Source organism: Cricetulus griseus, assembly GCF_003668045.3.
Source record: "Cricetulus griseus strain 17A/GY chromosome 1 unlocalized genomic scaffold, alternate assembly CriGri-PICRH-1.0 chr1_0, whole genome shotgun sequence".
NCBI classification, from domain to species: Eukaryota; Metazoa; Chordata; class Mammalia; order Rodentia; family Cricetidae; genus Cricetulus; species Cricetulus griseus.
Window position 1 is genome coordinate 119,401,005 of NW_023276806.1, and position 23,192 is coordinate 119,424,196.

Sequence of the window (23,192 nt, forward strand, 5' to 3'; positions counted from 1 at the left end):
AGACACAGGTCCCCAAAACACAAGGTGGGCAGCCTCCACACATTTCTCTTGAATGGGTACACACACACACACACAAACACACACACACACACACACACACACACACACACACACACACACACACAGAGGAAAATATTTTTCAGTAGGTATTTGTTAACGTACTTGTTTCTTTTTAGAACTCTGACAGAGTCAAGAAATCTGATGACAAACCCAGTGATGTCTGTGAACCCTCTATTGACAGCATCAGGACATCAGAGGATCCCACTGGTTCCCCCGCCATTTGGGCCTCCAATTGTGGACAGGTATTTCTTTCCAATGTAGTAGTTCAATCAGAAGAGAAAACGAACCACCGTTAGAGTTGGGATGATGTTAACATTAGATGAGAAAACAACATTGGGGTTATCTCAGTGAACTGTGCCATGACTCTTGGCGCTCTGCTGGTCTTACCTTCAAAACTTAAGGCTCTACTTTCCCTTTGAAGCTTTGTTTGACCCATTAATTGATAATAACTACACTTACTTGGAACGTGACTGGCAATATCAAGTGTAAATCTGCTAGGTTAGTCTTCTGAGGCTACCACAATAAAACACAAAAGACAACATGGTTGCCACATAGGTTCAGGGAACAGATGTTCAGGGCTGGAGACATGGCTCAGCTGTCAAAAGCACTGTCTGCTTTCCAGAGGATGGGATTCAGTTCCCAGCAACCACATGGCTGTAACTGCAGCCCCAGGGGATGCAGTGCCCTTTTCTGGCCTTCCTGACACTACACACACATGGTACACAGACATACATCAGACAAAATATCCATACACATATTATTTATTTAAGTAAAGAAAAAAAGGTCTCCATTTCTGGAAACTACAAGTCCAAAATCACATTTCTGCCCAGTTAGTTTCTGGTGAGTCCTGGATTATAGATGCTATCTCCTCACTATGTCCTCGAATGGCCATCCTCTGTGTGTACATACAGGGTGCCCTCCACAGTCCACTCCTCTCCTTAAGAGTGTCCTATCAGATTAAGGTTCCATACTAAGTCTATAACATGTAGATCCCCTGGATTGCTTGTCACTAAATCATTCTTTCAATATCAGGGAAATTATAAGCATTTGATTGTACATTTGGCAATATTCTAGCTTCACTTCTTTGGAATATTTTGACATTCTGAAGAGAAAATAAAACCCAGCATTCGTCCTTGTTCATGGAATGTGAACAATAAATAAGCTGTCCACTGAGGTGGCCAAACACTTACCCTAAATGGCAAATGCCACCAAGGGGCCATTAAATGCAAACAAACTGTGTGCTCAGAGCATAATGCCCCTTGTGAATAGTCCGACCATGGCATTAACTTGAGTGGGACTTTCCCCAAGATAGCCCTAGGCTATCGTGCTAGCTGTGGCCCTTCCTCCTCATCTTTCTCACCACACTTCTCCATTACCAGAGAGACTTCAGAGCATTTGAACTTCAGTTTCAACGGAGACCCAAGCAGCTATTAAAAAATCCAGCACCTAAATGAATTACTTACTTTTGTGTGGCTGAGACCACACTACCTGATCTTGGCTCACACTTTCAGAGGATTCTGTCTGTCACAGCAGGGGAGGCATACCTCAGCTGAATAATCATGGGGAATCAGAAAAGGGAGGGCACTCACAGATTCCCACGAGATCCCAGCCACCTCTCCTGCCCTCAATAACCCTCTTGAAATGCCCTAGTGAGCCTGTCAAGAAATGTGCCTCAAATTTCTAGATGATTCTAAATTCAACTAACTTAACAATGAACTTAGATCATCATACTGAGCAACAAAACTTTGTTTAATTCCAGCCATATCCTACCTATTTTATGTCTTTCTTTCCCTCCTAGAGATGTCTTGTCTTCCAGTATAGCTCCAGCTGACACAAGCCAGTTTTGTATACCTTCCCAATTTGGATCCTCTGTTGTCCCAAACGCAAATATGCCAAACCCACTGTCCAGTCACTTCTACTCAGGTATGAGCAATGAGTGTGTGGCGCCAGTGTGTGGAGCCGTGCGAACGGCAGCTATTTGAGTGTGCTGCTGATGCTCACCACTGGAGACCTGGGCAGTGGTTGCCCTTTGCAGTTTGTGCACCTGCTTTCTGGGTTGAGCTTGTGGTGGTACCACTCACTGTGTGAGCAAGATTGAGTTGCTTAACCCATCCAAGCACCAATTTAATCACAAATGAGGGCGGACTTGCAACATTACCATTTGTCTTATCTTTCATGTGAAGAACTGAGGGGTTTCAAAGAGAATTAATTATCTGAGGCTTAACTGCTTCAGGCAGTTTATGACTTGAGATGAGGGTAGAGTATAGCCCCATGGTAGAGCATTTGATTACATGCATGAGGACCTGGATTCAGTTCTCAGTACCCCTAAACCAAACCAAACTAATGAAACAGCATATGTTCTCATAAGTCATCGTGAGAATTTAGCTTTTATTCTGATTTCATTCTGGAGATGTTTAATACATGATAGCAGTCAGAATTTATATAGTTAAAATGTTGATGGATTTCAAATGTCTACATCATAAAAATAATAAAGATATGAGATAGTAGATGTATTATTATCTTGATTTAACCATTCTTCCAATGTAAGCAATGTAACCAAAACATCACATTGTGCCCTTAGAAATATATATATATATTGCCCTTAGAAATATATATATTGCAATATATATATATATATATATATATATATATATATATATGAGACAAGAAAAGACACATCAAGGAGGCATAGGCCTTTCTTTTCTGGTTTGAAGTATGACAGGAAAATGCCACCAGTCACGAGACTGACAATTCAAGAAAAAACTGAAATGTTATCTGCTGTTGATCTGGTGATGTTTATCAGGTTCTAACCAAACAGTGTAAGATCTGATACCATTTCCCCCATTCCAGTTCAGCTTAGGGGTTTCTGAAGATTCTGTTTTGAATTTTTTATAATTATTTTCAAATGCATGCTTCTAATTTGTTTGTGGGCTGGGATGGTTCTCTCTTTCCCTCCCTTTCCTCTCCCTCCCTCAAGGCTGGGGCATTTTACCACCTGAACCCATAAAGGCAGTGACCACAAGGAATGAGATGATGGAAAGGCATCATGCTGCCAGGTAACTTAATGATATTGTTAGATTTGTCTCTTACTCAATCCCAGGACCATTTGTTCATCTGAGTTGTTTGAAGTAAATTAACACATATAAATACAATAGAAGCACATAGGTGATATCATAAAGAACACATGCCATCTATACACACACATACTGATCATTTACAGAAAGGACTTTAGGTACATTATAGAATAAAGTATACAAGCTTTTTAATAATAGAAAGAAGCTTAAAAAGCAGACAGTGGGGACTGAGGATTAAAAAGTTTAGTGAGAATGCTTGCTGTACAAACATGAAGCCTTGAGGTCAGATCCTTGGTATCCAAGAACAAAGCTGGGTGTGACCACATGTGTTTTTAATTCCGGGGTAGAGGCAGGGGTCACTGATAAAGGGTTTGATGTCCAGCCAGTCTAGCAAAAAAATGGTGAGTTTTGATCTGAGTAAAAGACCGATCTTGAGGGAACAGGATAGTGAGATAGGAGGGCATAGGATAGGAGCACACCTGAGGTCCTCCTACAGCCTCTGCATGCATGTGCACACTTTCACTCAGGCACGCACCACACACAACACATGTAATACTGCCCCATGTGCACTCCACAAAGTGGAGCTAAGAGTGGATGGGTCTGCATATTCTATAACTTCCCGTCGACCCACAATTCAAACTCCTGGCTATGAATCCTCTGAAATTCCCACTAATGGCTTCACCCTTGCAGACAGGAGTGAAGCTCACCAACTCCTCTTCAGAGTATCACCAGAACCCAGGAAATCTCATGCCAACCCAACAAAGGTCTTCATCTGCAGTGGCCAGCAGCAAATAAAGGACATCTATAATGAATATGGTTTGGCCTCTGGGAGATGCAAGGGTCCAGGTGATCACAGACCAACAGGCAAAGGGAAGTGAGCAGAAGCAGGTCTCCCTTCCTTGCCCACCCATCCATGTGCAGTGACTTAGACCCATGAGGACAAGCACTAATTGCTTGAGTCCCATGATCACTGTGCTGAGGAATTAAACACCTTTATGAAGTTTAGTGTCTGGCAAGTAACTACCGCTGCTACATCACCCACTCACCTGCTAAGGCTCAGCACACAACAGGCAGCCCCTGTCGGACCTCAAGTTTGCATTGTGTCTCTCAAACAAACCGTCCACTTTCAGGCCTCCTTCCAAAGCCCACACTCCCTTTGCCTCTGAGGGGTTTCCTGTCTCCATCAAACAGGCTTCAGACAAACACTGTAAGCATAGGAAAAGCAAAGCGGGGAGCTTAGGGAAGGCAAGGCCTGTTAAAATTACATTTCTGGACCTCCAGGATGGCTCAGCAAATCAAGGTGCTTACTGCCAAGCCTGACCATCTAAGTTTGATCCCCAGCACACACAGTGGAAGGAAAGAACCAACTCCCTCATGTTGTCCTATGACCTCCACACATGCACGATGGTATGCAAGCACCTACCCCTGCACACTCAAAATAAATAAAGGTAAAAAAGTTCAATTTCTAATGATTCCTGGAGTCATGTAAACTATATAATTTTGGTTTTAGGACAGAAATGGAAATGTATTCTCTTTACCAGCAGAGGAGGATGGAAAGAGTTAATCCCAAGGGACTGACTGGCCTGGGGATGCCACTCCTTTATGGGTCTAGTTGCCTGGGTGGCCCTGCAGGCTTCCAAGGCAGGAGCACACTGCCTGCCAGTGATCTGCATTTACACAGAAGCACCCTCAGACACCTTCAGGGAAACCCTATTTTGCTGGCAACCAGACCACACTTCTCAGAATGCTGGGGCCAGAAATACCGACTCAGGAGAGGCTCGGTTTATCAGAAACCTCTGGAGAATGACATTGGGAGTTTCAAAAGTCAAGCAGAAGAAAAAAGCTCAGGCCAGATGCCTATGGCTCCCTACGAAGAGGAAGAGGATACCAAAGAACCAGAAATCGAGGTAGACAACAACCAGGAGTCAAGGGAAACTGATGAAAACCCAACCTCGGGCCTCACCAACCCCTGCGGAGAGCTCCAGGCAAGCCAGGCAAAGGCATGGGATGGAGGGAAGGAAGAGCCCTCTAAACAGGGCTGTGACGGCTGTGACGGGACGAACGGAGTTGGCCTGCCAGTGTCCATACTGCCTCTGCCAGGTAGGTGCCTGGAATCTAGGGCAGGTCCTCAGCAGCTCCAGGGTGACCAGGTCTTCCCATTATGGAGGGAACTGCTACAGCCATGCTTATTGTGGCCTTCATTCTCACTTGCAGACCCTTTGTCTATCTCTGTCTCTTACCTACATTTTTAAAAAGATGTATTTTTATTTTTATTGTATGTGTATTCCTGCATCATCTAGGAGACAATCTGTAATCCATAAGGTCAAGATATCCTTATTGAGATAAATACCAGCCAAACACAAGCCAGAGCAGCAAGAAGACCCACGGTCTTAAGAGTCCCTCCCCGTCATCATGACCTCACGGTGACCACGCCTTCACAGGCGTGGTCAGGCACACCTGTAGCCAGCCCTTAGGAGGCGTGGTTACAGTGTCTCCCTACAGTGTATGGGTGTTTTCCCTACATGTGTATATGTGCACCATATGTGTGTGCAGTGTTGGCAGAGACTAGAAAAGAACATTGGATACTCTGAAACTGGAACTACAGGTGGATGTGAGCTGCCTGGGATCCAAACCCAGGTCCTCTGCAAGAACAGCCAGGACTCTTAGCTGCTGAACCATCTTTCCTGTCCTTTCCACCTCCATTTTCTTAATCTTGTTTTAAATGACTTCTTGAAGTGACTTTATTATATCACTTCTCAAAAGTCATATTAGAAACACCAGTCTTGATATTGCTGTATAAAAACCAGACTGAGAGGATAAATATGAGAAAGTATAAAGATTATTAATTAAAATTTTAATTTAGTTGTGAATTTATTTAAGACAAAGTAGAGGGCTTTTTTGTTGTTTGGGGGATTTAGGGTTTTTGTTTTGCTTTGCTTTTTATTTGTTTATTTTTTACTTTTATGTTCATTGGTGTTTTGCCTGCATGTATGTTTGTATGAGGGTGTCAGATTCCTAGGAACTGGAGTTAAAGATAGTTGTGAGCTGCCATGTGGGTGCTGAGAATTGAACCTGGGTCCTCTGGAAGAGCAGCTAGGGCTCTTAACAGCTGAGCCACCTTTCCAGCTCCAAAGCCTTTTGTTTCAAAGTATAAATTCTATATCCCCTGTATCCAAGTATAGGAAAACTGACAAAAGTATAAATGATCAGTTTTGAAAGTAATGAACTATGGAGAAAATCTCATATTGGATAGCTCCCTAGAACTTATTTAGAAAAACAAACAAAACAGAGATTTGGTGTGTCCCTGATTGTTGTAGCTTCCTTTCTGTTGCTGTGATAAAATGGTTTGATCAAAAGTAACTTAAGGGAAGAGTCTATTCCAGTTACAGTTCTCAGTCACAGGCCACCACCCCGAGAAGTCAAAGTAAGAATTCAAATCAGGAACTTGAAGGCAGGAACTCAAGGCAGGAACTTGAAGGCAGGAACTCAAGGCAGGCACCTGCTTGCTATTCCACACAGCATTACTTCCATGAGGGAATTCACTTCACAGATAAGAAATGTGGCAGGAACCCTGAAGAATAGTGTTTGCTGTCCAGCAGGAAGGTTTATAATAACTGCCTTTTTTATATGGTTCACGACCACCTGCCTAGGGAATGGTAATGCCCACAGTGGGCTGGTCCCTCCCATATCAATTAACAATCAAAACAATCCCCCCATAGACCCACCCACATATAATCTGATATAGGCAATGTTTCCACTGAGATTCCCTTAGATAATTTTGTTTGTATAAACTTGATGTTAAAGTGAATGAGGGCACTGAGGTAGCCACCACACCAGCTGCTTCACTATGAAGTTCTGGGCTCCTGTTCAGGACATGATGGTCGCAAGAGACCAGAGAACATGACATAGTAGCATAAATATGAAAAATGAAGTTCACGGAGCCTTTCTGCCAGCACCTAGATATCATAGAGTGAATCTGGAACTTCTCTATTCACTTTGAGTTACATCACTGAAGAGAGGGGACACAAAACACCTGTGAGTGGGACTGAACATCTTCAGGGAGTTCAAAACTTGGTCCATATAAATGGAGCACTCTGTGGTGACAGATGTTAGTGAGTTCATAGAGCTAAACGCAAATCCGTGTTCTAAGCATCTCCTTCTGAATAGAAATTTCATATCACATAATAATTTTCTTTTCATGTTAAAGGAACACATGAACTGGTTGCACTTAGGGAAAACCATTCTTTGGCTGATATTCAGAAATGGACTGTAGATGATGTGCATAACTTCATCAGAAGTCTTCCAGGCTGTTCAGACTATGCCCAGGTAACTTTGTATTTTTGCAAAACTATGAAAGTTTGAAACTATTTAATGCACAGTAAGTTTTGTCAAACTTGTATTTTGCCCCTGGAAGGGATTCCTGCAAAAATCCCCACTTTATGACATTGTCTCTGATTGGAGAGATGTCTGTGACTGGTAGGCACAAATACCAGAGAAGCCCTGGGAAGCCACTATTTAGCTTAATTTTCACTCCTGTCTAGACTCATGAGAGGGTGACTCAGATGCTAAATATCCAGAAAGAATGAGAAATATTTACAACAGTACCTAAATAACAGAAATATGTACTTTATCCTAAAAGACAAAAGGGACTGAGGTGACAACTCAGTCAGCAGACTGTCATGCAGCAAAAGGACTTGAATTCAACCCCCAGAACAAACACACATAACACACACACACACACACACACACACACACAAGCCAGGCGTGCTGGTGCCTGCTTGTAACCTCAGCACTGGGGCTTGGGGTGGAAACAATGGATCCCTGGGGCTTGCTGGCCAGCTAGACTAGTCAGTCTACTTGGCAAGTTATAGGGCCGTAAGAAACCCTGGTTCAAACAACAAGTGGGTGTTATCTGAGGAATTAGATTCGAGGTTGTCTTCAGGGCCTCATGTGCATGCACACACATGAGCAAGGGACCAGGAATGACGCACAATCTGTCATTGCAGCACTTGAAAGCCTAAGGCAAGTAGATTATGAATTTGTGGCCATCCTGAGCTGTAGAGTGAGGACTTGCCTCCACAAATGAACAACAGTATTACATGTATGTTATGCTTCATATCAGTTGTGTCTTGGTGGGCACACAGAAGTCATACAAACATCAACACCTCAAACTTTGCTGGCTCATTGTCTGTCACCAACAGGGTATCAATAGTCCAAGAAATTGTACCACTTATTTCTGGAAGTTTCTCAAATGTATGTAGGATGACCACATTTTGGAGTCTTTGCGCTTTGAGCTACTGCATGTGACATCATCCGCAAGACCCAGCCGCCCAGCTGAACACCCACTGCTGCTCTCTGAGAAACAACTGTGCAGAAATGAGGAGATTCCAGTGCAATCTGGGTACACAGCCCGGAAGGACTGTTTCCCACATAGCTCTCACAGGGAACTTTGCCAGAAATGCCTCCTTGACTTTTATTCACAACCCCATGAGTTTTTGTTTGTTTGTTTGTTTGTTTGTTTTTTAAACTCCCAGGACAGGTCAGCTTTATACCCACTATCCTTCCCTCCATACCCTTGTGTGAATGAAATTTTTAAAATGTGTCTAAGGTCAGGTGTGATGGCATATGCCTGGAATCTCTACACTGGGAAGCTGAGGCACAAGGACTGAGTTCAAAGCTGGCCTCAGCTACGTAGTGGGACCCGCCCCCCCCACATCTGAAACAACCTTGAGAAAAATAGTTACATGAGAAGTTCATTCTTTAAATCACACATACTTTGTCAATGCTTTGCTGCTTCATACTTATTGTAATTTGTTGTTATATTCCCTAAGAAAGAAACTTTATCAAAAATAATAAAAGAAATAAAGAGATAACAGTGAGAAGATTTGTGTCTTAGCTGTTTAGGGATGACCAGAAAACACTTCAATAGTTTATTCTAAGTAAATATCTAGTTCAATGAACTTGGCATATAAAATATTCATCTCTAAAAATATCTGAAATGTGCACATTTACATCATAGACATGGCTCAATGTGCACCAATAAGAAGGGTACCCCAGGTCTAGCATATGCAAAGCCTTGTGTTCAATCCTCAGTACCACACAAACTCTAGCACACTGGTGTAAGCCTATAACCCCAGCACTGGGAAAGGGGAGGAAAGATTACCAGAATACCAGGGTCATCCTTGCTACATAGCCAGTTTTGTGGCCAGACTGGGCTATCTGAGACCCTGTCTCAAACAAAACAAACAAACAAACAAACAAAAACAAAAACCCCAGCCAAGAATAGCTATGCAGAAGCTTTAAGAACCTAGGGTGGTCGCTTCACAAAGGACTGGTGGACATTTCCGAATGTGGCTGAAATGTAAGCAGCACAAGCAACTAGAGCTGGAAGAGAGCCGTGTGTTTGGTACAGCACAGGCACCTAGAGAAGTGAGAAGGCAGGGTTAGGGGATGATGAGGAGCAGAACTCTGGAGACAGAAGAATGGCCAGGAATTGACAAAATAAACACAAGAGCATCCAACTGCATTTGATCCGTGGGGCTGTTGGAAGGAGAGGAGGGACAGTAGAGATGGAATGTGTATTTTCATTCCCATGAGTGTTTAGGGCTGGTGGTGGCCCACTTAAATGTTACTAGGACAGTAAAGAGAGATTGGAGACTAAAGAAGGGTTCCTACTGTGAGCCCCTACCATGGGGGCGGGGGAGGGGGTGCTGCAGCAAGCTCTTACTTTACTCGGAGAGGTGGGAAGAAGTATCCGATTTTAGGTTTAATTGTCCAGGTTTAGAGGGAATTCTACCTACTATTTTCTTTTCCTCTTCTTTCTAAATTAGAAGGTTGTCTGAAAATGAAGGGGAACCCTGTAAACTGTGACGTCTGAGGTGGGTGGAGAAGACTTAAAGAGAAAGCTCAGAAGAGCATGGAAAGAGTGTGAGGCAGGGAGGAGCTGGACACTGCGTTGAACCACTAGCACACATCTTCACACCACCTTCTCACCTGCATGGGTATCTACCTCAGCAGGCTTCCTAGCTTCTGGGAGAAAGGCATCGTGCACTGGCTGGAGTCAGAGCAGGCTTTGCTGGAAAGGCTGGTGGACAGCAATTACCCAGGATTTCCTTACCTCTTTCCACCATACGCTTAACTCAGAAGACAGAGGCACTGCAGCGTTGACCACATGAGGGGCCATGTTGTCTGTGATGGCTCCTCCCCCACCCCTTTACTACAACCATTTCCCCATTTATTGATTTACCCAGGGAGTACTTCCACAACGCTGCATCAGGGCTGCACAGTAAATGAGACATAGATGCTGCCCTCAGATAATTACTCCAGGTTGAAGTGAGTCCAGCAAACAGAACTACAGAGCATTCCACATATTAGACAACATGGCACTGGAGCCCAGACAAACCAGCAACCAAAGAGAGGTTTCTATGTCTCTGTGTCACCTTCATGCAGGCTTTTATATGCAAATACTCCAACACCAAACTATCTGCATATGAGACACAGGCTATACTACAAGACTCAGCAACTAGGCTAATGATTTTTGTGTTTCTTCAGGTATTTAAGGACCATGCAATTGACGGAGAAACACTGCCCCTTCTCACCGAGCAGCATCTTCGAGGCACCATGGGGCTGAAGTTAGGGCCAGCACTAAAAATTCAGTCTCAGGTATGGTGATGGCACATAATTTAGTATATAGCAATGATGAAAAGCCCAAGAGAAATGGGCCACATCATGGCATTGAAATATTAATATATAGAATACTTAATTAGCCTCCTTCTTAGCCTTTCCCCCTCTGTAACAGAGGATGTGGTAGAAGTGGGGAATCCTGAAAACACTTGATGAGTGTGTTACATATTTCTAGGTGTGATGGGAGGCAATAAATACAGCTAACATTGATACAGTATGGAACTATTTTTGAGTGACTCATTTTTCATTAGTGGGTCCCCATGTGATAGCTTTTCCTCCGTGAAAGCCATCGGAGTAGTCAGATCCCAGGTACCATTTGCCAACTGTGGAAGGCCCCATTAGTAGCAGTTGTCAATCAAAGAAACAGTCATGAAGTCATTGTCACTGGGAACCTAAGTAGCAGAGTTGGAAGGCTCTGGTTAACACTTGGGGATTCAGAGGGCAAACAAGGAAGGGTTTGCCATTGAATAAGTTAATAAGGTTTGGGTACCCAAGATGGAAGTTGAGGGAAATACCCATGATAGTGGGCACAAGAAAGAGTAAAGAACCACCCCACTGCCAGTACAGAGTCCTAGAGAAGAGTTCCGAGTTGGGCATGCAAGGGAAAGAGCAGGATCTGTGTATATATATATATATATATATTATATATATATATATTATGTGTGTGTGTGTGTGTGTGTGTGTGTGTGTGTGTATGTGTGTGTGTGTGTGTGTGTGTATCTGCATGTATACATGTATATATATGTGTGTGTGTGTGTATCTGTAGGTATATATGTGGAGAGAGAGAGAGAGAGAGAGAGAACAGGCAGCTTTGGAGTTTGAATTATGCAGATGTGGCCTGGTTTCCATCCAGGGCCAAGTTTATTGAAGCAAGAGCGGTGGAACCGCAGTATAGGGGCCCAACGGTTAGCATCAAGGTGTCCACTCCCACAGCAACCCCGTTTGTATCTCACTGGCAATCAGTTATGTGCTGGCATTATTTGGGGAATTTTGGCCTGGTCTAGAAGAAAAGCTGGTTGTCTTTTGGTGGAGGTGTGGTAGAGGGAAAGGAGGGATGGACCCAGAATGAAATTGACACAGGGCAGATGAACCAAAGCAGAACCAGAAGAGAAATGGAAATTTGGAGCCACCAGAAACCCAGTTTTCCAGCTGTAAGTATCACCTGACTCTGCAAAACAAACAAGGCCTTCCACATAGTAGAAGTGTGACCGCCTTCATCTATATAGATGTTCCATGTCTGAAATTACCTCAGCTTCTCTTACCCGTTAATGCAGGGTTAGTTATCAAAAGAATTCAGACTCAATTACTATAATTATTTTGTCTTCAAAGGTATCTCAGCATGTGGGAAATACATTCTGTAAGAAAATTCCTTCACTTCCCACCCATGCAAAGCAAGCATTTGATCAACCAGCAGGCACGTCACCTCTTTTGGATATTAATTCCTGGAGTGATGGTTTGAGCATTCCTTGTTCCCAGGATATAATGGTTCCTAAAAGAACTGAGACAGGTAGTATGAGAAATTAAAAATACTCAGTTTTCCAGAGTTTTCTAGAGTTGTAGATGTTACCAGCAATATGTGAGAGCTTCCTGGGGCCAGGTAGAAGACAAGGAGAATGACTTCTAGCATTGTCTTGGGAGGATCTCACCCAACAGGCTTCCTGCCAAGCTGGAGTGACCCAAGCACCAAGGTTCCGGAGATTCATCCTTAGACAAAGAAAATGCTAACAGGGATAAGAATACCTCTGTGAAAACACTCTGAAGAAGCTGAGAGCAGAAACTGAAAAGGAATTCCTTCTCCTCATTCCTTTCATCATCCAGTTTTGATGGGGACATAGGCTGTGATCTGAGGAGGCAGAAGAGAAAGGCAGAGAGAAGCTGACCACACACGCCCACCTTATAAGGGTGAGGTTAGGATTTGTTGGAGGGGTGGGGGAGAGTTATCTGCATGCAGCAGGCTGGAGCTAGCAAGAGGGGGTCATGATTGAGGTGACTGTATCTGCTCCATGTGGAGTCCCACTCTTTCACTTAATGTCTGGCAGAATGACTCTAAAAGGACATGGATAAAAATGATAACAGTTCAATCAAAGAGGCGACTAGCTGTCAGACATAGGAAAAGGTCTTATGTTGAATGTTTTGAATTGTAAACCATGAGAACATATCTATTTTTAAAATTCACAGTTCAAGTGAACGAACCCTAGCAGGAAGCCTTTCAGATAGCCACACTCCCATTGTTTAGTATGCTTGCCCTTGTGTAACCCTTGCCCTTAGAGTGGGCTGGACCAAAGAGCTCTTCCTAAGGAAGCAGAGATCACTCCTGTGGCTTCTGTCTGTTTTCTATGTTAGTTTCCATCTCTAAGCAGCCCTGGGTAGAGAGTTCCATGTGACTAACCTTGAAAATGGACACTTGGAAACGTGCAACAGCCTCGTGCCATTCGGGTATGTGAAAGTGCCATAAATCTTGGTCAGCTCACAAGACCCTGGTCCAGGCTCTCAGCCAAGCCTCTGTTGGTTCCTGATGACAGAACTACCATCGCAGATGTGCTGCTTTCAAATACTGTGTTTTGGTGTCGTTTCCCAGCCATGGGGAATTTAAACACACAAATTCAACTTAGCAACACAAAGAGCACACTACTGGACCCACTGATCTGCAAGGTGGAATTCCAAAGTCCTTTCCCCAGAATCCTTGCTGATTTAGTTGAATTTCGAAGCCTTTTTTTTTTCCCCATGACAACAATTTTTTTCTGGTATAAAACTATTTTATGACAATCCTATGTGCATGTGGACATTAGTGTGGGTTTAGACTTTGAAATTAGAAAGGAGTAGGCGAACAGAGATATAGAGGAGTTCAGTCAAGGACCATGCACATGTGTGACATGAGAGTGCAAAGAAGACCACAGGGAGTGGAGGGCATATGAGGGGATGAGGGGTTGGGGATGGGGGGATGAAAGATCAAAAAAACAGTCTTTGTTTAGAAATTTCATTATCAAACCTAATACTTTATATGCTAATTTTTTAATTAATTTTTAAAATCCTGTTATACCATCAAATACACTTGTAATTTTCTAGCTTTGTCTCTTGATCCCTTTGCTGAAGTTCATTCAGAAAAAGAAAACCCCCAAAATTTCAAAATTTTATTAATTTCAGTCTAGATGGCAATAAACTGGTGGATAACATGTATTAGGGTTTTGATTAAATGTAACTGGCAAAATACCTCAGTCTCTTTCCCTTTTTAATTCATCTAATCAATCCTCAATGTACAGGACTATCTGGACACACAACTTTCTATGATTCCCGGGTTTCAGAAGTTCCATGAAATGGCCACTGTGAGATAGCAGATAAGAGGTCAAAATGGATGCTTAATTGATACTCTCGAGTGGAAAAGGGATCACTGCTTCAATCCACAGCTTAAGTTTCTTATTCCTGCTGATGAGTCTGCCAGGTTGGAGATTTGAGCAGATGTGAGCCAGTGTTGTTCAGAGGAAAACACTCAGATATGCCAGCCATAGCCTACCACCACAAAAAGCACTGTGCTTAATTTTAGATCTGTGTGTTTAAAAAAGGAATCAAAGACGGTTACAGAAGTCTGCCTGGCTCTGGTGCCTCCTTATCAGAAAAGAGAGTGAAATAATCTGCCCAAGAAACTCCTTGTTCTCTTTCTAGCTAGAGTCTACTTTATATTTTTAAAAAGTTAGAATTATTTGTTTTAATTTTATGTGTAGGAGTATTTTGCCTACGTGTACATATGTACTCACAGGCATGGCTGTTGCACTTGGAGATCAGAAGCGGCCATCAGATCCCTGGAACTGGAGTTATGGGTGTTTGTCAACCACCATGTGGGTGCTGGGAACCAATCTGCTGTCCTCTACAAAAACAAGCTCTTAACCCCTGAGCCATCTCTCCAGCTCCTACTGGGTACTGTTTAATAAAAGGGATACTTCAGTGACTGGGATGATTTTGAAGAGTGAAAATTTCACTTGCATGATTGTATTACTCACTGTTCTATTTCTGTGAAGAGACACCATGTCCAAGGCAACTCTTATAAGGAAAGCATTTAATTGGGGACTGGCTTACAGTTTCAGAGGTTTAGTCCATTATCATCATAGCAGGGAGCATGGCAGTAGACAGGTGCTGGAGAAGTAGCTAAGAGTTCTACACCTGGGTCCACAAGCAGCAGGAAGAGAAACACTGGGCTTGGCTTGCATTTTTTGAAGCCTCAAAGCTCACCCTCAGTGATACTTCCTCCAACAAGGCCAAGTGTGTTAATCCTTCTCAAATAATTCCACTCTCTCATGACTATGCATTCAGATTCATGAGCTTATGGGGCCATTCTTATTTGAAACACCACAAGTGTCATACAGAATTTTTAAAATTTAAACATTGTATGACATTTTTGTCAGTCTATCTGTGTGCTCAACAAGGTGTGTGAGTGAAGGTCATAGGGCAGCTTGCATGAATCTTCTTCTACCCTGTGAATCTTGGAAATCAAAGTCAGTGTGTTCACCTGCTGAGCTGTCTCACTGGTCCTGGGAAACGTTTTTAATTCCTCCTCTGATGCTGTTTTGGTCTTGAGCAAACTCCACTCTGTAAGCATAAAATCAAAGCTAAATCACAATGATAGAAAACCTTTGTTTGAAAATCAATTACAATAAGAATTATTTAGTAAATAGGATATTAGGATTTATGGAATATTTTGCTCAGAGGAATTCAGTAAGTCCTTTTAAAAGCATCAGGGGCTTGCTGTGTAGGCTAGTCTGGTTCCAAACCCACAGTCCTTCCCCATTCGCAATCCTTCTGAAAGAGCCTGAGTTCTGGGGCTACAGGTGCACCCCATTACTTGCAGCAGCACACAGACATTTCACTACAAATATATTAAAGTTTTGTTTAGAGAGAGTTGGGGCCATTCACTGTTCTTGTCCAGCCTCTTCTCTGGAAGACGGATCCATCTTTCCACCCAAAGTCAAAGGTATCTGATGTGTCTGCTAGCAGCTGTGAGGTGTCATAGTGTGGCTGTGAGAAGCTAATTTCACCCGTAAAGGAGATGATTCACATGAACATCGCTGGCTGTCATTTTTAACGAGCTTGTAGGCTGTGCGAATACTTTTTAAAAATCACCTTTCTAAGTCTGGTGTGGGTGGCACAACCCTTTAATCCCAGCACTTGGGAGGCAGAGGCAGGAAGATCTCTGTGAGTTCGAGGCCAGCATGGTCTACAGAGTGAGTTCCAGGACAGCCTCCAAGCAATACAGAGAAATCCTTTCTCGAAAAACAAAACAAAACAAAATTACCTTTCTAGTAAATTTGGAATCTTTGGCTCATTCTCCAGTGATTTTTATTTTGAGAGTTGGAATTTTTTGAAGCATACAAAACTGATTGTTAAATTTAATTGAATGATTGTTTTATTCCTAGTGTTAAGAAGATATTCTCATCCAACATAATAAAGCAAGAGTTTCAAACTTTTCACTGCTTAAAAAAATATTATTATAGTCTTAGTTTAGATTAGCCCTTTGTCCTTGGTATGAAAGCAGGGAGACAAACTACAAAGTATACATTTCTATTTGTTTTCAAATTATTTGGGGGAAACATAACTGATACCTTTTCCCAAAACAGCTATCAAATTAAACTAATTGGTCTGGGGTTGGAATGTAGCTTAGTGGTAGAGTAGGCTTACTAAGCATACTCAAGACCCTCAGATGTTAGTACTTTAAAATGTTTTGGCAAACTTAAGCTAAATATTCTGCGGTAACTACTTGAATGTGTTGAAAGTCTCTTGCCAATGCTTTCAAAAATAACTGGGAAACCATTAGTATTGCAGGCCTACAATTGCAGTAGAGAATTACGGAGCCAAGATCTGAAGGCAGGTTTAAAGGAGTCCACAATTACCCAGATAAAGAATGAATAGGTATTTATATGGGGAGCACTCACACAATGATGGTAAATAACCACCCTGGTCTTCCTGCTCCTGGAGATGCACCCTCTGCTCTTCAGGATGCTCCAACCCAACCCAAGAGAGCACAAGCCAGCCCCTCCTCTTCCTTATAAGGGGTCATGTCCACACACCTGAAGCCATGGCCTAAGGTGTGGCCACTACCCCAAGTCCACTGGTGGAACAAGATGCCACCTACATCTCCCCCTTTTCTCTAAATAAGAGGGTTTTAAATACAAAAATTATATCCAACAATAGTATATCAAGTATTGTCCAGGAGAAAGAAAGGTAAGAACATACACAAATTTAGACCTACAACCAGCAAGAGCAACATTAAGTAAGAAATATATACTAAATGTTCAGTCCAAGGGTAATGGCATAAGACAGAGATTACTCCAATAGCTGTCCTATTCTGGAAAGTCTAAGTCTCATATCTAATATGCTCTAGCTAAGAGAGGACATTAGCTATGACTATCTGGTCTTCAACCTCATCAAAGACCTGAAAAGGAAAATAACATTAGTAGGGAAAGCAGGAAGTACAAGCGGGTGACTTCCAAAAGGTGCAAGAAATGACAGAAACAGCAGGCTACCTGGATAGTCACCTAAGGTCTTGCAGTAATGTCGGGACAACTGATCAGTGCAACTGGACAAGAATGAAAGCAGGACAAGTGCATTCTACCTTCTCCGAGCTCATGGTCTGGGAGACTCACTCATGTATCAGAGCATTTTTATTATAAGCAGGAATAGTCTCTCTCTCTCTCTCTCTCTCTCTCTCTCTCTCTCTCTCTCTCTCCCTCTCCTCTCTCTCCCTCCCTCCCTCTCTCCCTCTCCCTTTCTCTCTCCCTTTCTCTCTCTTTCTCTCTCTCTCTCTCTCTCTCTCTCTCTCTCTCTCTCTGTGTATGTGTATGTGTAGCTAAATCAAATTTAAGGAAGAGTATCAGATAGGCTCAAATCGTTTCTTCATCCATTCCCTCAGCCCCTTCTCAATTGTATAATAAATAATAAAATGTCCTTAGCCATCTCAGGCACCTCTCTGTGCTCCTTCTGAAACTGCAAGGCTTCTACACACTTTTTTTTTTTCTTTCACGGTTACACTACTATATAGAGAAATAGCCTGTTTCACCTCAGAAAGGGTGAGAAAGTCACAGAAAAGGTGACAAGGCAGTTGTTAGAAGAGTGTAAAACCCTTTCTTCTTAACTTACATCTCTCCATATCCCAGCTGAAAGCCTGTCTGGGGAGCATGCCTCACACCCTAGCCCCATAGCCACCCTGGGATCCTAGCTCACTGTGGTACTCCTGGCCAGGAGGCCTGAATCCTCACCAACATTGGGGACCCTGCTTTGTTTGTACAGAGTCCACCTTCACTGGGTGGCACTGAGGGTTGTCCACCGAGGACTCATGGGTCTGGGGCAGGGAAAGAAGCCTCCGGCAGTTGTGTATCAGTTTGTGCTTGGAGCAAAAGCTGCCTGGAGAGCCTTTTCTCTTCAGAGTTAGTATCTATCTCCAGCCTGTCGGTAGCCTGATCAGAAGCATCAAGAGAGTTGTGAAAGGACAAAAACCAAAGGAAAGACACGTAAAATGGGACCCTTGCTGACCACCGTTCACTTTCACCACCTGTAGCAACAGCAGAGCTAGGCAGTTGTATTACCTACCAACTAAATACACAAGTCTCTTAAACCATTCCAATCACCACAGCGAAAAAAGAGCACTGAACACCCTTACCCAGAGTTCATTCTGTTCTCATCCCCTGCCTTGGTTCATGGCTAAGGGGAGGGGGGCTTTTGGTGGCATGCCAGTGGAGAGGAGAAATCGCTTCAAATTCACCATTTCTAATTGTACCCCAGGACACCTGGCAGACACTGGTCATCCATTTTGCTTCCTGGCACCTCCCTTTTCCAGCCACGTCTTCCTGATGAATCCTTCTTGCAGATCTCCTAATTTAGGGTTCTGAATTCTCTCTGTATTTCCCTTGCAAGCAAACACTGTCCAAAGAGCTATCGCCCAGCGTGATTCTTAGGAGGCTCTCCAATCTCCCTCTGTGGAGGGATGTTTGTCCCCGTCCTCGTGGTCATTGCGTCTCCACGTTCTAGATTCAGAGTGTGCCATTTTGTGGTGTTTATACGGCAGTAGGAGACCCATCCTTTCTGTGAGATGGTTCAGCTTTCCTATAGTGCTCATCTCAGTAAGTCTTTTACTTTTGGCCCCATGGTCTGGAGAAATGTATGCAAATGGACTTAAAGGCATAGGATCTCTTTACTCGAGGGCATGAGCCTCTTCAGACACACTAAGATACACAATCTATGAACTTTTATTTATCATAGGGAATGAAGTGGCCTTTCTTTTGTAACTGTAAATCCAACCTGCTGCTTCTGTTGCCTTACGTTGGTCTTTGGATTTTCCATCTTGTCTTTCTAGGTTTTTCTTCCTGGAGTTATACTTCTGTTTAATCAAGAATCCTTTGCACAGAGTCTGCAAGACAGACTTTACTCTTGTGTTACGAACCAGAAATGTGTTTATCTCCCAAGATGGACTATGCATCTAGTACTTTGGAACAGTGACTACAAGTCCCCCAGGTTTTCTCTGAACCTTGGAAACATGGAAACTGTGGAGATCTCTGTCCATCTCCACGGGTCAGGCTGCTGATTTGCTCAGTGGTCAGTCTGTTCTATGACATTTTCATGAGTAAGCTAACCAGTTCTGCAGAGGCCACCGTGTTTGCTGGAGTCAGTTCAGAGGCAGTGAGTGCTCTGCTGTGTGCTTTAATACTGGAGCTTTGCTGCAGCTTTCTCTCACCTGTGAAACAGATATTCCCTAATATTTACAGAAAGCACCAGTGTGGGGTGAAAAGTAACAGTTGAGAAAGGTTCTCTGTTACTTCCAAGACTTCAACTGGTGGCCTCTAGTAATATCAACACTTGCTTTTCAGACATGTATGAGTGTAGGTCACCAAATAGCCGATGATGAAAAAAGTGGGGGCAGGGGGTTCCCTTCAAAGCAGAAAAAGAAATTTTACCTGAAGTGGCTTCTTTCTTTATGGATAAAATGATGGTCACAGTTAATTGCTGTGACACTGAAGCCACTGCCATGCCACAGTGTAACAGTGTTTCAGGATTCTGTGGCTGAAGCCACAGCCACAGTGCAACAATAATTTCAGGTCCTGTCACTGAAACCACCACCACAGTGTAACAGTGGCTCAGGGTCCTGACATGAAAGCCACCACCACAGTCTAACAGTGGTTTCAGGTCCTCTAAAACTTAGTCTCCCCTCTGTGGTCAGGTTGGTTGTCTGGGCTTGTCACAAAACCACTCATTTAATTGAGCAGGCAAATAGATAAGTATCCAAAGCCCAGGAACAGAATGAATCAATCAACATTCGTTAGTTCACATGGATGTGAGAGGAACATCTGCAATTTTGAAGCACAATTCTGAACATGACTAACATACAACATTTTCAGTCCTCAAAGAGTGTGTGTGTGTGTGTGTGTATATGTGATTATTCCAAGCCTGACGATTTTTCTAAAGGCATAATATTATGCTAAAGGCATAATACAAACATGGTTAGATTTTTTTTCCACCAACTCTATAGGCAAATGGCATCCACAGAAGTACTCAAACACTACTTACTATTCAAACTGCTTCCCTGCTTTTCAGAGAATGTACCTTTGTGTTGTTTGTTTCCTTTTGTGGTGTCTTTTTTTTTTTTTTTTTTTACAATATTTGAGACCAAATGCAGGACCTCACATATGCTAGGCAAGGGCTCTACCCCCCAAGATACTATGTCCCCAATCCTAAGAAGTTTACCAAATGAATAGTTTAATTGGCCTATTTCTTATGAGATACTAGTTACTAGCACCATAGATCATAAATTTGGGCTTTATTTTTTTAATTAGGATAAAGATAATATGAATTTTATTTAAAAACTGACAGGCATTAGCATATGAGTCTGGGCAGATGCTATAAAACATAGTAACTTTAAAGAGAGTATTTTGTTGTTGTTGTTTTTTTCAAGACAGGATTTCTCTGTGTAATTTTGTAGACCAGGCTGGCCTAGAACTCACAGAGAACTGCCTGCTTCTGCCTCCCAAGTGCTGGGATAAAGAGAGTATTTTTAATTTATGGTGTCAACTCTTGTCCTTCTGGTTGCTACCTACTAAGAGCAGCGACTGACTTTAAATTCTTTTGTACATTTTCAAAGTATCTAAAAAACCTAAATATTCAATAATTGGAACTGACAGAACAAGGTAAGGTGATCTTTATATGTTCTAATGATCATAAAGGTAATTTCTTTATAATTCATATCTAACATCCCACAGCCCTTTGTAAAGCAGTGTAGTAGGGTCTAGAGTAGTGGTGAATGTTGTCCATGGCCCTTCCTGGTCCTCCGCCCATCATGGTCACTGCCCATAAGGCTGATTTCACTAGACTATAGCAAACAGCCTCCCTTCCCCTGAATTCCACTCAGGGTCAGCCATGGGAACCAACAAAAGATCAAGTAAGAAGGAAGCATTAATTCCTTCATTCCCCTCTTCATCCTTCTTAGAGATTACAGCTCCAGCCAATGGTCTCCTGTGCTGACGGCTGCACTTTACCCAAGTCCTGGATTCTGGTAAATCAGTTTCTCTCCCCATCCTCTCACACCTAGGTCTGAGAAGGCTCCCAGCTACATCTTGACAATTTTCCTTGACCACCCCAACACCTGTGCAAGTGTGTGCCACTATATACTGCTGGAATCCTGCCTCAGATTGCAGTTAGGAAGGACTCAGGCTTAGATAACAAATAGTTTATTGAATCATGTAACTGAAAGATGCAGACATCTGGCTTCAAGTCAGTAGAGTAGCTTAAGTGATGTCCTCAAGGCTATTAGAACTGAAGGAGACTATCAATCAGACTGTCATTTTAATTATAATATCATTAAGTCTTCGTGCCCCTGATTTCAGCATAATCAGGTGTGACAGCAAGAGGCCGTTGGCAGACAGCAAGCTGCAAGTGACTTCAACAGCATTCAGGGCATGAAGCATCGAAACACCAACTACCTGCTTCCTGTGGGACTCGACACAGATGAGAAAAAGCGGAATGGTGCAAAGACACAGATGGAGAGGAGAGAAACCAATAGAAGGGACAGGGCCAGCCTGGGGGACAGCTGCAGCAGCAGAAGGGAAAGGAGCAGAAAAACTAAGTGAAGGTCTTTCTTGCCACTGGCAGTGCAGGCCTCAATGGATAACTGGAAATGGTTCTCCAAGAAAACCATGGAGCCAGCGGCAGTAGCCCGAAAAATGAAAAGCAGCCAGAGGAGCCAGTCCAAGAGGGCAAGAGGGGTTCAGAAATGTGAAGCTTGTGCTAGGGTGGAGGTCCTGTGTTCAGCCTGTGAGAGTGCTGGTGCCTGGACGCCACCCCAGTCACCACCACAGGTGCTCCCTGTTGCAGCTGCAAGAGCTAGAGAACATTTTGCAGTGCAGTCACTACCTGCAAGATGTCTGGTAAGATGCATGGGTGTGGCTGAAGCCAGAGTGCAGAAATGGTTTTGGAAGAGGAGAGAGCAATACAGGAGATATAAGATGCTATAAATGCTCGGGGTGCCCCTCCTGCTTCCCATTACATCTTCCTCCGAAGATTGTGGAGGAGCCCTAGAGAGCCACCCTTGCTTGGTAGCCAGATGCACCCTGTTACTACATGCTGATTTCCTCAGTATTTGTATTTGCAATAAAGAGGTGAATCCTCAAAAAAAAAAAAAAAAAAGGCAGATGACCCTTACAATGGGTGCTAAGTCCTCTTCTTGTCCAAGAGGTTACAGATCTGGCAAGACAAGTAACAAAAGGCAGTAACAATCTCTTTTATGAACATCCTAGTCATTGCCCAACTAGGGCTTCATGAAGCCACACCTTTAGACTAGAGGCCACCAAAACATAAAGGCCTCAGTCACAAGGACACAGATCACTGATATAATAGGCATTTTGGTCCATCAGTGATGTTATAGCTAAATATCTGAGTCTGGGTGATTGATAGACAATGAAATTTTCTTCTCGTGTTTCGAAGGGCTCTTTCTTTGCTTCTAAGACGGAGCCTTTTCTGTGTCCTTACAAGAATGGGCAGAGAGCAAAAAGGGCTAAACTCTTTCCCAGAAGACCTTCTGAGGGCATAAAGCCCATCTATGAAGGCAGAGCCCTCATGGCCAGGTTCTGTCAAGTTGGCAACCAATATTAACTATGCCTCCATGTTTCTCACTTGTGAAATGAAAGCCTATAATACCTCTAGCCATTATTGTCCCATGCCATATTTACCCATATACATACTTGTATATATGCATTTGTGTGTTTATTAATTATGAAGAAATGAGGCAAGGACATGAGTCTTGGTGCTACTATGACAAAGTCTGGTCTAGTTTGCATGTACTAAAATGTGAATATCTTACAGGGAACCCAGCCAGTGGTTTTCATGCCTACAAAAACTTTCTGC

At 43.0% G+C, this 23,192-nt stretch overlaps 1 protein-coding gene and 1 long non-coding RNA gene across 2 annotated transcripts in view; one reads left to right on the forward strand and one right to left on the reverse strand.

Moving 5' to 3' along the window:
* The first annotated feature begins 201 nt into the window (after nucleotides 1-201).
* On the forward strand, nucleotides 202-12,341 carry Samd7 (sterile alpha motif domain containing 7). Its single transcript, XM_027392043.2, has 7 exons — nucleotides 202-302; nucleotides 1,859-1,983; nucleotides 3,038-3,116; nucleotides 4,645-5,234; nucleotides 7,342-7,460; nucleotides 10,686-10,796; nucleotides 12,147-12,341. The coding sequence occupies exons 1-7, from the start codon at nucleotides 202-204 to the stop codon at nucleotides 12,339-12,341; spliced, it is 1,320 nt and encodes a 439-aa protein (XP_027247844.1).
* A 5-nt stretch (nucleotides 12,342-12,346) lies between these two features.
* LOC118239465 overlaps nucleotides 12,347-23,192 on the reverse strand; it is a 28,345-nt gene continuing 17,499 nt past the window's right edge. Inside the window, exons 2-3 of the long non-coding RNA XR_004771655.1 lie at nucleotides 15,319-15,398; nucleotides 12,347-12,660 (exon numbers count right to left, since the gene is read on the reverse strand). This is a non-coding gene — a long non-coding RNA (uncharacterized LOC118239465). The remainder of the gene's footprint in view (nucleotides 12,661-15,318; nucleotides 15,399-23,192) is intronic.